Source organism: Megalobrama amblycephala, linkage group LG9, assembly GCF_018812025.1.
Source record: "Megalobrama amblycephala isolate DHTTF-2021 linkage group LG9, ASM1881202v1, whole genome shotgun sequence".
NCBI classification, from domain to species: domain Eukaryota; kingdom Metazoa; phylum Chordata; class Actinopteri; order Cypriniformes; family Xenocyprididae; genus Megalobrama; species Megalobrama amblycephala.
Genome location: NC_063052.1, coordinates 40,829,909 through 40,845,177, shown reverse-complemented (window position 1 = coordinate 40,845,177; position 15,269 = coordinate 40,829,909). Strand labels below are relative to the sequence as shown.

Sequence of the window (15,269 nt, the reverse complement as noted above, 5' to 3'; positions counted from 1 at the left end):
CAGACACAAATGACTCTTTCAAACTCATCAAGAAGCAGAATTCCATATAAATCCCAATTTGACATTCCAGAATCTAAATCAGATGATCTTCCATTTTCACTTCTGAAACGCAGGGCTGAAATCTCTTAAAAACCAGTGAGACTGAGATACACATCAAAAGATTACGCCAAAATGATGCTTATAATCAAAACTTATTATCAAAAAATGCATAATTCAAACCTAATCTGACAATTATGCTGTGATTCATGCACTATTGAAAAACAGATGCAAGTTTATTTCCAGATTCTAGCCGAGCTGATGCAATGATATAAAATGTAATAACCCTGCATAAGGGACGATAGAAGGCTTAAACTGATGATTGATGGTTTGGATGATTTCACTCTTAAAACTTACTCTTTCCTCACTTTCCTTCTTTCTGCAACTCGTGTAAATGTGTATATGCACGTGTTTATGTGTTAGATATTAGTTTTATGTGTTATAATCAATATAGAATAATCAATAAAGCCTCATTTGTATTTAAAGAGAAGTGTCTTGTGTTATGTGCTCATGAATTTAATGTCTTAAACTGCTGGTAAATCTTGATTTTGAGAACATATATAAATTCTTAACAAGTTCTCATTTTTATTCTGGGTTATTGCGCCCTCTGGTGGACAAAAAAACCTAAACACGGACGCCTCAAAAACTAAACTGTTAGGAAGAAGTTAGAGGATTAATAATGTGATAAAGTCATAATTTTTGCATGTACATAATGATGGAAGTGTAATCACTTAGTCGATAATGTAACAGTATTAAGGCGATGATGACCCATTCAGAAGACTCAGGCAGGACTCCGGCTCCTGATGTGTGCATTGCTTAGGGCCTCTCCCTACATAAGGGCTCCTGTTTGTGGATAGTGTTATTTAACTATATTAACCATATATCAACCCTAATAACTGAGACTCCACCCATGCAATATAATTTACATATATTTAAAGAGAAATTAAAAAAATGTCAAATTGGGAAATTGGGCAATGTCTCCTTTCAAACCAGTTACAGTCTTCAACACATCACACTATTCTCAACCTTGTCATATTAATATTTTTGGAAAATATAGGGAAGATCATTAAAAATAAAAACATTTCCTGCTTGACAGTAAAAAAATTATGGTTTTAGTTTAACATCTAAACTAATAATACACAGACACACCATTTGTTTATTTTTAACTTCAGTCCCATAAAATGTGAAAAATTATTTTAATAAAAGATCTTTAATACCTGTGGAGATGTGGAGTATTTAGAAAATTAATTATTTAAAAAAATAAAATAAATAAATAATTAATCCAAATATTAGGCTAAATCCCAGGAATTACCCTTATGATGAACTGGTTCAACGGGTTTAGAAAGGATTTGACTGAAGGGTACAATTTTTTTTTTATTTATTTATTTATTTTTTTATTAACTTTCTTAAATAGTTTTTTTTAATAAACTTTAGCAGAAATGATAAATAAAATATACTGTAAATTGTACTAGCTAGTATTTTCTTAAAACGTGCAACATTTAAATCCAAGAAGTGAACCTTTATTTTAGCATTCGCATGTAGGCTGACGTGCTCATCAGTGACGTGTGAAATTATATGAAAACAATTATAATCATCATAAAAAAAATAAAAAAATAAACTTGTGGTTTTGTAAAGTCGCACAGGCTGACGTTCGCTTTCCCTACATCACTTCCGCAGGTACTTTGGGGTTTTATAAGCCAGTTTCATTCAGTCCCACACAGACAGGTGATTTGAAAACAACTCTTTCTGTTTTTCACCTGCTCGTGTCAGGAAACTTACAGAAATACACAAATCCTTGCAGAGCTCGAGCGTCGACAGGTAGGCAAGAGTCAAAAATTCAAATGTTGCATTAAATGGCAGCAAAAAATCTGCAGGCTTCAACATGTCTGATCTATTCATTTGGAGAAGTGTGAGATATTGCTTCGTAATTATGTATTTGATACATAACTGTAGCATAACTGTTGTATTTTATTATTCTGCATTTATGTCTCACTGTAGATCTGTGAATCAATGGGAGCCAGCGGCCAATTGGACCCGTTAGACTTTCTAACGAATGAAGATTTGCAGTATTTTCTCCACCGCAAGAAGACGGAAATTTCGTGCATAGATCAACCGCACGCGCTCTTCACTCAGCTGCGCGACCACGACCTGATGACGGAGGAGCTGTTTGAGGTGAGAACACCCTCTCTCTCTATGCTAATGCACTTATCTCCTTTATACTCATTCATGTCAACTCTAGACATCTTCATTTATATATAGCGCTTTTCACATTACAGATGTTTCAAAAAGAAAGAAAGAAAGGGGAAAGAAGCATTAAGTCACAGTAAAGTCATTTATAATGTTGCTGAAAAAAATCAGATAAACGTTTTTGAAAATCATGGATTCCACAAAAATAGCTATCTTCAACATTGATAATGATACATGTTTATTGGTCGTCAAATCATCATATTAGAATGATTTCTGAAGGATCATGTGACACTGAAGACTGGAGTAATGATGCTGAAAATTCAGCTTTGATCACAGGAATAAATTAAAACTTTTTATTCACATAGAAAACAGTTATTGTAAAATGATAAAATGATATCTCACAACTTTACTGTTTTTATTTTTTTCAAATAAATGCAAACTTAATAACCATGAATAAAAACAAATCTTACCAACCCCAAACTTTAAAGGTGCTCAAGAATGCTTTTTCACAAGATGTAATATAAGTCTAAGGTGTCTCCTGAATGTGTCTGTGTAGTTTCAGCTCAAAATACCCCATAGATTTTTTTTTTATTAATTTTTTTAACTGCCTATTTTGGGGCATCATTAACTATGCACTGATTTTTTCAGCACGGCCCCTTTAATTTGCGTGTTCCCTGCCACACGAGCTCTCGATTATATTACAGCACATTTACAAAGTTCACACAGCTAATATAACCCTCAAATGGATCTTTACAAGATGTTCGTCATGCATGCTGTATGCATGCTTTGAATTATGTGAGTATTGTATACTGTTATATTGTTTACATTTGATTCTGAATGAATTTGAGGCTGTGCTCCGTGGCTAACGGCTAATGCTACACTTTTGGAGAGATTTATAAAGAATGAAGTTGTGTTTATGAATTATACAGACTGCAAGTGTTTAAAAATGAAAATAGCGACGGCTCTTGTCTCCGTGAATACAGTAAGAAATGATGGTAACTTTAACCACATTTAACAGTACATTAACAACATGCTAACGAAACATTTAGAAAGACAATTTACAAATATCACTAAAAATATCATGATATCATGGATCATGTCAGTTATTATTGCTCCATCTGACATTTTCGCTGTTGTTCTTGCTTGCTTACCTAGTCTGATGATTCAGCTGTGCAGATCCAGACGTTACTGGCTGCCCTTGTCTAATGCCTTTCATAATGTTGGGAACATGGGCTGGCATATGCAAATATTGGGGGCATACATATTAATGATCCCGACTGTTACGTAACAGTCGGTGTTATGTTGAGATCCGCGTGTTTTCCGGAAGTCTTTTAAACAAATGAGATTTACATAAAAAAGAGAAAGCAATGGAGTTTGAGACTCACTGTATGTCATTTCCATGTACTGAACTCTTGTTATTCAACTATGCCAAGGTAAATTCAAATTTTGAATCTAGGGCACCTTTAAACTGTAATATATACCAAAGTGCCATGGTATTATCATCTCTTACCATCTCAATAGTACATCTACTGTAATTTATTTTAATAAGCAGATTTACCTAATTAATTTCATTATTGTGCAGAAATGTTATTGTAAGCACTGTGATGTCTGACTTCTATTTTCCTTAAAGGTGCCCTAGAACGCTTTTTCACAAGATGTAATATAAGTCTAAGGTGTCTCCTGAATGTGTCTGTGAAGTCTGTGAAGTCAAAATACCCCATAGATTTTTTTTATTCAGTTTTTTAACTGCCTATTTTGGGGCATCATTAAATATGCGCCGATTCAGCGTGCTTCCCCTTTAAATGCTCGCTCTCCCCGCCCCCAGACTCGCAACTCTATAATACATTGCATAAACAAAGTTCACACAGCTAATATAACCCTCAAAATGGATGTTTTCAAAGATGGATCTTTACATCTTTACAAATCTTTACATCTTCTGTGAGATGATGTGGCTTCTTACACAGAATAAGGCAGTCGTGTGTTCATTATCAAAACGTTTCAGTCATGTTTAATCAATCAAAACGTTTCAATCTTCTGTTTATTCAGCTACAGCGATAGTATGGGATTTCCTGGAATGACGCGTGTTCTACTTCGGCAGCAGATAAAGAAACATTTACTACTGATCACAGAGCCGTACAGCTCTGACAAGCTGCGCATAAAATAATCGCAGCTTTTGAGAATCGTGTGCGATAAAATTGCGATAAATCGTGCTGCCCTACCGTGAATACAGTAAGAAACAATGGTAACTTTAACCACATTCAACTGTACATTAGCAGCATGCTAACGAAACAGTTATAAAGAAAATTTACAAATATCACTAAAAATATCATGATATCATGGATCATGTCAGTTATTATTGCTCCATCTGCCATTTTTTGCTGTTGTTCTTGCTTGCTTACCTAGTCTGATGATTCAGCTGTGCAGATCCAGACGTTACTGGCTGCCCTTGTCTAATGCCTTTCATAATGTTGGGAACATGGGCTGGCATATGCAAATATTGGGGTCGTACATATTAATGATCCCGACTGTTACGTAACAGTCGGTGTTATGTTGAGATTCGCCTGTTCTTCGGAGGTCTTTTGCACAAATCAAATTTACATAAGAAGGAGGAAACAATGGAGTTTGAGACTCACTGTATGTCATTTCCATGTACAGAACTCTAATTATTTAACTATGCCGAGGTAAATTCAATTTTCAATTCTATGGCACCTTTAATGTCTTTCTTTCTCTGATTTGTCTGTAGAGGGTGAAAACGATTCGCTCTCGTGAGCAGAAGCAGAAGCGCATCTATGAGGTTCTGGACCGGCTGGAGAAAGAGAAATCTCAGTGCATGCATCAGTTCTGGCGCTGTGTGTTTGAAGAACACATCCTGCAGCTGTACCCGACGCTCCGCAAGCTCAGAAACAGCCTGCTGGATGGTCAGTGGTTGCTTTATTATGCTATTATAGATCAAGAATGTGTTTATGTTTACATCAGTGCTGTTTTAGTATCATTGAGATACTTTATTATTAATATTTCGATTTAGCATCTTTTTATTCTTAGGCAGCTTCAGATTCTATGGTAATTCTCTGGATGTCGAGACATGGATGGAGAATAGTGAAGGAAAAGGGGAGAAAGGAAAGGAGACAAGAAAGAGAAATAAAGATGATGGAATTAGTGACAGTGAGGATAGCGATGAGCCGGGTCCTTCCTCTGCTTGCAAACGCACTCGGAAGAAACCAGCCAAGAGCCCCTCATTCAGTGAGTCCCAAAACTACTGCAAGTTCACTGGTGTATGGTGTCTTATGCTTGTATGATCTGTGTTTCCTCCTCTGCCTTTCTCAGCATCTTCTGTGAAGAAGGGAGACAAGCAGAAGATTGGGAAGAGACCTGTTAATAAATCTCAGGTGTCTGTAAACTGTGGGGATAAAGTGGGCACTTTCTATTGGGACAAACAGTCAAAAGGTTCAGTTTTTGCTATAATTTATTACAGAATGTGTTTATCATACTGTTTACGGGTCTGAATGCATGCTGTCTTTCTCTCCTGTAGGGGAGAAGTGCATTTTGTCCGAGGGACGCTGGTTCAGCCCATCTGCTTTTGAGAAGTTTGGAGGGAAGGAAAGGTATAAAAACTGGAAATCCAGCATCCGCTCGGGAAACACAACGCTTAAGAAACTCATAGAGGTACATAACGCAGGCACTTGCAGATAGTAAACTAGTTACAGATCGGGATCTTTATACTCGTCCTGGGAGGTTTTGCTGGAAACACATTGTCCGCTGCATTACTATTTTTAATGTTTTTGCACAAAGTCTCTTATGCTCATTAAGGCTGCATTTATTTCATAATAAATACAGAAAAAACAGTAATATTGTGAAATATTATTATAATTTGAAATGATGGTTTTCTATTTTAATGTACTTTAAAATATAATATATTTCTTTGATGCAAAGCTGAATTTTCAGCATCATTATCAGCATTTATTTAAAATAGAATTTTTTTGTAACAATATACCGTTCAAAAGTTTGGGGTCAGTAATTTGTTTTCTTTTTTTTTTTTTTTGAAAGAAATTAATACTTTTATTCAGCACGGACGTGTTAAATTGATAAAAAGTTATAGTAAAGATTTATATTGTTAGAAAAGATTTATATTTTGAATAAATGCTGTTCTTTTTAACCTTTTATTCATCAATGAATCCTGAAAAAAGTATCACAGGGTCCAAAAAATATTAAGCAACACAACTGTTTTCAACATTGATAATAACTGAGTATCAGAATAATTTCTGAAGGATCATGTGACACTGAAGACTGGAGTAATGATGCTGAAAATTCAGCTTTGATCACAGAAATATATTATATTTTAAAGTACATTAAAACAGAAAACCATAATTTTAAATTATAATAATATTTTACAATATTATTGTTTTTTCTGTATTTATTATGAAATAAATACAGCCTTAATTAGCATAAGAGACTTCGTTCAAAAACATTAAAAATAGTAATGTTTCCAAACTTTCGACTGGTAGTGTACTTAAATACTTAATTTAAAATTAAATTACAATTAGCTAGAAATAAAAATGTGTTTTATTGTTTAAACCATTAACATTGTCAATAGTGCATTCATTTACATTTATATTTATTAATTTATCATGCACTTCATAATATGATAAAGCTGTCGAATGGGAAACGCACCCATGGTAATTAAAACAGGTGATGTATTTAAGCCAGTAAATAATAGCAAAATGATCATGAGACCCTGTTTGTCTACCTGTCGTTTAATACAATTCAGCATCTCTTTATACTTTTATTTCACATTATATTAAATTTTCATATATAGCATTTATATAATTTAAGATATAAGTAATTATATCTAATATAGCTAATATTTCCATGTTTATGCATCCCACAATATACATTATTTATGAACATAACATGCACACTTTAACTATTAGTAGTAGGATGCAGGACCTTAGGATGCAGTCACAAATTATCATTGTTCAGCGAATTGTTGCAGGCGAAAATCCACCCATTTCAATAAGAATCCAATAGGAATCGGGAATGTCATGTGGGGTTGAAAGATTTCCCTATGCATTAAGTTCACATTGACATCGCTACACTATATGGACCATAAACCTTTTTTGTTAATGTGACTGCACTGTTAGTGTGAGGGTAAATGCACTTTTCCTGTTTGAAATAATATTAGATTTTAAAACTGTAGCAACTTCTAATACAAAGCAACACAAGTTCAGCACATATTTTAGTATTTAAGTTTAAAGTACATGAGATAAATATGTATCTTCATTAAATACAGCAGACCCCTCAGATACATGTGTGATCTGACATCACTTCCCTTCTCATTCTTTCAGGAGAAGGATCTTCAGACTCCACCGATGGAGAGGAAAAAGAGGAAATGTGTCCCAAAAGTACTTTCTTTCTCTCTGTCCAATGTCAGGTATTGTTTTTCCTGTTTTTTCTTAAAAATTCACTATGACTTTGTTCCTTCCTGCAGTGTATGAAAAAGCTGTTTGAGGATGATGATGATGAGGAGGAGGAGGAGGAGGAGGATGAGGTGGAGGATGAGGTGGAGGATGATGAGGAGGAGGATGATGATGGTCATGATGATGATGATGATGAGGAGGACAATCTGTCAGTTTTCCAGGCTCACTCTTTACCAGTCACCTGTGTTTCACTTACAGGGACTTTACACAAAAGCAGGTTTGCATCAGGTATGTTTCTGCACTGAAGCGTGCGCTGCAGCAGTCTGTGCAGAACTTAGTATGCAGTTTGTTTTATCTGCATCAGAGGTTTGAGTGGGAAGTCTTTATGTTTACTCTGTTGCAGGGAGTCGTGGAAAGTGTATACGGACTGAGGAAAGCTGGTTCACTCCGGAGGAATTTGTAAAGCAGGAACCAACTCTCACTGATGGACACTGGAAAAAAGACATACTGTGCCATGGAAAAACTATCAACTTTTTGATCAAGGTATCAAACTGAATAGAATGTAAAATGATACAAAAGAGAAAAATCATGAGTATTTATTTATGCATTTGTTTATTTGTTATTGTCATTTTTAGGAAGAGATCCTACACATCCATTCTTTTCTGTGTGAATGTGTGGAGTGCAGTGATGACCCAGAAAATCTAGTAAGAAACATCTACAACTGACATTTATCTGTAATTAATAATCAATCCTCGTGAAAATAATTAATGACATTAACTTGAATTCTTACTAGCATGTTAAATGTGTGTTAATCACACAAGGCATTATTTATTGAGGAAAGATTGAAATTAAAATCACTTTCATAAATTAAAGATAATGTGAATCTGACGTACATCGAACATGACCAACTCTGGATTACAGTATGCCAATCTAAAACCTATTGAGAATAATGGGAATTAAAGAAACTCCTTGACACACTTCAACAAGTATTTCCAAAAGCATAGAGTACATATGGTCCCTCTCTAAATAGTGTTAAAATAACACTGAAGCAGAGTTAAATTTAATGAGATAATTAAGCAATTAATGAAGTAATGATTGTGCATTAGTGATGAACACCTGCTGTTAACAAGCGGAATCATTGAAGAAATAAGAAAAAACACAAGAACTACAAGTGACTTAAGTCACAGCCTTATTAATTGCTTAATTGTCTCTGCTTCAGTGTTACTTTAAACTTAATCAGCTGATTTAACAATGCAATAACAATTGTCGTAAAGATAAAACAAACAATAAAAAAACTAACATTAGCTTAGTTTTCTGTATCTAAAATGATTTTTTTTTTTTCTTTTCACTTTTGGGATAAAAAATAAGACATCAGCAAATTGCGCTTTAGCACAATGCATTAACTCCCTGAGGACTGAAAATGCGCCGGGGCGTTTTGCAGGATTTTTTTCACATTGCAGCAAAACAGACTTAAAATACTCCGTCATTTCTTGTCATAGAGACATAAGTAATATATCAATTGAAACTATAGAATGTCTTCTTTTATTTGTGTACACTCAGAGTAAAAACACAATGTTGTGCTTTTCGCAAAATAAAGAAAACTAACATGATGCGTGATCTCTCCTCTCCCTCTGAACGAAGTCCAATCTGATAGTTCTCAGAAAATGAACTGTAACTTATGAATACTAATGACAAAAAAAATGACACTTACGTCTAAAGAAACGTTGAAATGTCAGGTTTTAAATCGCGCAAGTCAAATCGAAAACAAACCTTCTGTGTTTATGTAATCTGTATGAAAAGAGAGCCATGTCAGAAGTCCGTGATTCAGCTCATTATCCGCTAATGCGGCCACGCCCACGGAGCCAGCGCTATTCAGACGCAAATTCAGAGGCAATACATGCATTCTTCATCTCAATCGTGTATTTATTGTCTTGAAAAGTGTTTATTTGGATGTTAAAGCAATGGTTAGCGATCTCTAGAAGACATGCCGTTAGTTCCTAGTTCCTTTTCTTCTTTATATGAATTTGTGGCCTAAAGGTGTACAGAGAGCGCCCTCCGGCTGCAAGTATGAATTAAAAACACCATTCCTGAAATGTCCTCTTCTTCTTTAGAATCATTTGTGGACTAAAGGTGTACAGAGCGCCCTCCGGCTGCAAGTATGAATTGAAAACACAGTATCCAGCACTCATAGTGATGACAATAAATATTAGTATAGAAGTATTAGTATATTATCGCTACTAATATTAGTATTCTCAGTATAGAAAATTGACATAAATATATAAGAATCCATCAATATTTCTCCAAATGTGCATGCTTTTAAGCTAAAAGCCTATATGAAATGCCATAGAGGTAACATAATTGTTCAGACACTTTGCATCACAGAAATACATTATATTTTAAAGAATATAATAGAATACCATTATTTTAAATTGTAATAATATTTCTCAGTATTGCTGTTTATGATGAGCTGAGACATGATTACAGAGGGTTTTTTTCACAGCCTACCTGACTGAAAGGCCTCATTAATATGCAAGTCATTTTAGGTCATTATTATGTGATTCTTTTGTCTTCTCATGTGTAAATGGCCCATTATTCATGCAGATTCACGCCTCCACGCATACTGTGTTTCTTGACAAAAAGTGTCTTACAAAAACTAAATCAATATATTGTTTTATATGAAGGAGTAGGCAGCATAATTTTTACATAATTCTGAAGCAAATACTCTAGTCTACAACCTCCAATACCCAGAAGTCTTGTGAACACAGATTTAATATTATTTTTTTTGGCCTTATTTCAGTGACTTAAGTTTTTTGTTTTTGCAATAACCACGCACAAACATTATTCCTTCAAAAATACAAACATGTACATACATGTTCCTCACATATTATTGTAGCCTAGTTTGTGCTGAATACAGTGTAATGACACTTTTGTCATTTATATGTTTATGAACAACTGAAAAAAGCACAAATGTCAGGGCATGTCAAAACTTCTCCAAGCCCCAAATCAGCCTCAGACTCCAGAGGGTTAAGCTTATTTTATGTGATAATTATGCTATATCATATCTTGTGACTAGATGGACCAGAAAAATGACGATATGTGTTACATATGTGACTTTGGGGGAGATCTTGTGTGTTGTGACGAGTGTCCACGAGCTTTTCATTCACGCTGTCACCTACCAGCTGTAGATGAAGACTCACTTGGGTGAGAGACAGAAAAACAACAAATAAAATCATTGAATCAGCACGTGTGTGTGTTGTACATTCATCCTTCTGTATACGTGTGTGTGTTTGCTTGTAGGGAATGGATTTGTACCTTTTGCGTGTTAAGAACCAGTCAGCAATGGCGTGACTCCAGCAGCATGACTGAACAAGAAGCTCTCAATGCCCCAGTGTCACAATACAGACTGGTAAACACACACAGACCCAGCAGCTTGATATAAAAGATCTATAGGCTGATCACTGGGCTTAGAAACAGAACAATTATTTATGGGCCTAATGTTGTGTGTGTGTGTGTGTGTTTAGCACTGCCACTATCTCCTGTTATATGTGTACAAGGAGGACATCAAGGAGGTGTTTGTCAAGGATCCACGCCAAACAGTAAGAGTATCTCCTTATTTTAACCTGCGCTCTTTTAGTCACTTCAAAATTTATTTTATTTTCCTCTCATGGCTTTAATTTCATTTCATTATAATTTGATTATAAATAAAATAATAAGGGTTTCAGTTTGGTGAAATGTACAATTAATATTAAAAAAATAAATAAATAAACAAGATTAACCAGAATTATTTTTTTTTTACTTCCAGGTGTTCAGATACTCTGAGTTCATATCTAAGCCGATGTGGCTAGACAGAATAAAGGTAAAGTTGGAAAGTGACCAGTATCAGACAGTTGGCGTGTTTGTTTCGGACTTTCAGCTCATTTTCAGCAATTGCAGAACATTCAATAAGGTAAGATTCACTGAAACACACTGGACATAATTTATAAAGCACCAAATTTATCAAATGTATGTATTTTGCAATGTTGTTAGATATTTTTTTATTCAATTATCTGCAGTCTTCTGCAATGCCCTCCAGATCTCGATCTCGATTGCATCAATGATTACATTACTTGCATCAACACATGCGTCATTTACTAGGGATGCAACAATACAGTTAGTCCATGGTTCAATACATACCTGGGTTTTTTAACCACGGTTTTCGGTTCGGTTCTGATGGCTCGGTTTGGTCCATCACAGTTTTTTTTTGTTATTCTATGCTTAGGCGACAGGAACAGCAAGAGGTTAAGGAGAAAAAATAACATATTTTATTGCAATACTCTTGAATAAAGTTATTTCTTCTGCTGAACATAAATATATTTTGAAGAATGTGGGTAACCAAACAGCTGCTGGTCCCCATTGACTGAAAAAATACTATGGAAATCAATGGCTACCGTCAACTGTCTGGTTACCAACATTCATCAAAATATCTTCAAATGAAATGAATGCAGGTTTGAAACAACATTAGAGTTAGTAAATAATGACAGAATATTAATTTTAGGGTGAACTGTTGCTTTAAGGACAAGCAGCAGCATGTTCACTATTGGGATGCTGTCACTTTAAGACCTTCACGCATCTACAGACATGCATCCGATTTTACTCTACAAACACAACCGACTGTGTTTATGTTGATCTTGTGTGTATTTGCCAGTATTAGTGAAGTAAGATAACTCCAGGAATCATTCGCCTTTTGATAGGCTTTTAGTGCATGCTCAGAAAAGCGCATGTGAGAACAACACAAAAATTAAATGTTTAACCAGCAAGGCTTTAAAATGCATGCAAATAATGAACTTTTGTGATTTTGAATAACTATAGTGTCCCATAAGCTTAACTCACTGAGTTAACGTGTGATGTGAATGTATATCAGGTTGTACTAGTACTACAGTAGGCTATATTGGGATGAAGGCACCAGAACTGCAAAAGATAAAATCCTGTTGTATGATACTACAAAATTTCTTGAAAAGCAGAGAGCGGAGACATTTTAATTGTCCACGATCAAAAATCATGATATCGCACACCCCCCGACACCACAGATTTGAAAGACGGTGGTGCATAGGCTACTGCAGCCTTATGGAGGACCAAATTACTCAAAATGAAATAATTACATAAATAATGAATTCAATAAAACAACAATTATATGCACCAGTTTATTCTGAAATAATTAAATAAATCAATAAATAAATGTATCTATTTTGTAAAATTCCATGGAAACACAACATTCATTGTTTAATATATTTCACAATATCTTCTTTCGGACTCTATTATTGTTTAAATATCTATTTGTTTTCATAATAAATGGCACTAATTGGCTAATCCTCTCGGATGAATTAGGCTTACTTATGTCTGGCGAGGTGAACTCTGAACTGAAAGATTGGAAACGAATATGGCTGTAGGATTTGATCAAGTTAAAAACGCACTGCTTTCATTTGCAGATGAAGTAGATGGGAATATTTTGTTTGGTGATGCTCTGTTAGTGGCAATAAGTGCATCAGAGGATCTAGAAATTAATGACTACATATGGGATGCTTTACAAGTGATGATGAAGATGAGCATTTGTGAAATGTCCTCTATTATTATGAAAAATCATGTTTTAGAAATACATGATTTGTCAAATAGTCATTTGATTATGAAAAAATAGATATTTAAATGGAATTGAATTAAATTGAATGTGTTTTATTGAATTTCATTTTGAGTTATTTGGCCGTCCATACGGCCTTACTTCACTGCTATCTGACACCAGCATTGCAAGCATGGCTAAACACCCCCTAACTTAGTGCACAGTGATTGGATATTTACTCATATCAGGGTGTAGACTCATGGGCACACACAAACAGAGCCAATTATTAATTATTAAGCCAGAAATTATTTAAATGCAAAACTGAAAACATGCAATTCACAAGCACGTATTACAGAACGGTTCAATATTATATTGAGGATTGTGGCATCCAGTCAATACATGCAATAACCAGTTTCTTACTTGCGTCAATTGTCACGTAAAGCTTTGTGCTGAAAGTCGCAGACATGAAGCTGAAAACCACAGGAAGTGTGAAGTATAGAAAGGGGAGCATTGACAGGAAGCTTAGACGACTCACAGCATGCACAATCAAACAGGGTGGCAGAGAGCCAAAAATCAATATGTCAAATATGGACAAATATCTTCAACATTGACTTAGACATTATTGATGATTTTTGTTTGATTTACATGACGAGAGGACACTTTTTTCTTTCCTTTTTTTCTTTTTTGACTGACATTTGTTTTGTGTTTTGTTCTCTTTTGCACTCTTAAGGACAATAGGTTTGGGCAAATGGGTGCCAGGCTGAAGGAAATGTTTGAGAAGGAGTTCCAGAAAATCTTCACTATCCAGTAACAGCTTCCCACACATATGTATAATATTTGAAATGTCGAGCTGCAAGTTATCATCATGTTTTGTCCATCATTACAGTGGTAAACACAACAGTGTTCCTTGTGCCGCTGTAAAACTCTTACAGAAACGGAAGTCACTTGCATCACAGCTCCCCCTACTGTGTGGATCAGACTCTTCATTGTTGCATTTTGAATTATGCTTTCTTCATTTTCAATGATTCCAGTTGCATCTTTAGTGATTTTGTTGTCCAAAGAGGTGGACTTGGAGGTTTTTTTTTTTTTTGCAAAAGACAGTCAAATTTGTTAAATACCAAATGAATCGACTAAAGTGACATTTTTGAAAATAAGGCATTTCAATAACTGACTAATAATGTTACTCAACCTAAACATCGGGGCCTGATTAAAAAATGCTCATTTAAAAGAAAACATGTCAGACGGACTTATGCATTCCAGACAGATGAGAATTTGGATTTCTCCTTCCTCCTTCTAGGAAATAACGTCTGGAACTTCACTCAAAGTGGGACATTCTACCTCTGAAGTCGGCGTACATCGATCAACCCCGACCTCAGTGAGACGCGTCATTTGACGTCACTTCCAAGATGTCCTGATTCTAATGAGCATAAATGTGAAAACAAACTTTAACATTAGATATTAAGTTCATGTTGCATTTGTTTTTGCTTTTCTTCAGCTGTTTTCAAAGCAATTGTTATTTTTATACTGTTGTTGCCATAACTGACACAAAAACACGATATGCTCTCCTTGTGTTGTGGTGAACGTGAATGTGTGATTGATTGGAACACACTGAGGTCTGAAGTGGGACATTTAAATTGGGATTTTTCAGGTTTGAAAATGCCTTTTTTGGCCTTTTTTTGACTTTTTTTAAAATTATTTATTTATTTAGAAAAGAGCAGTGCACTGTGTTTTTTTTTATTTTTTTTTTATGTTTTTTATTTATCACCAAATCAGCTGTTCTGTCAGTCAAATCAAGGATTATAGCGCGATCGCTCTAGAATCTTTGGTTTGCTGTTAAAGGGTTAGTTCACCCAAAAATGAAAATTTCTGTCATTAATTACTCAACCCCATATCCCATATCGTTCCACACCTGTAAGACCTTTGTTCATTTTCAGAACACAAATTAAGATATTTTTGATAAAATCTGATGGCTCAGTGAGGCCTGCATTGACAGCAAGATCATTTCCTTTTTCAATGTCCAGAAAGTTACTAATGACATTTAA

The 15,269-nt window shown here is 34.8% G+C and overlaps 1 protein-coding gene across 2 annotated transcripts; it reads left to right on the top strand.

The window, feature by feature from the left end:
• Nucleotides 1–1,712: 1,712 nt before the first annotated feature.
• On the top strand, nt 1,713–14,808 carry LOC125275927 (nuclear body protein SP140-like protein). 2 transcript variants are annotated; one of them, XM_048203277.1, is made up of 16 exons: nt 1,713–1,854; nt 2,035–2,208; nt 4,967–5,141; nt 5,266–5,463; nt 5,548–5,667; nt 5,753–5,886; nt 7,566–7,622; nt 7,709–7,925; nt 8,041–8,180; nt 8,273–8,341; nt 10,711–10,838; nt 10,935–11,043; nt 11,159–11,233; nt 11,440–11,583; nt 13,958–14,034; nt 14,525–14,808. In XM_048203277.1, exons 2-16 carry the CDS (start codon nt 2,047–2,049, stop codon nt 14,529–14,531), a joined length of 1,812 nt encoding a protein of 603 aa, XP_048059234.1. In that variant the 5' UTR covers nt 1,713–1,854; nt 2,035–2,046; the 3' UTR covers nt 14,532–14,808. The 2 variants fall into 2 exon arrangements, with proteins under 2 accessions (XP_048059234.1, XP_048059235.1); XM_048203278.1 differs by having other exon boundaries at nt 13,958–14,808.
• Nucleotides 14,809–15,269: the final 461 nt, after the last annotated feature.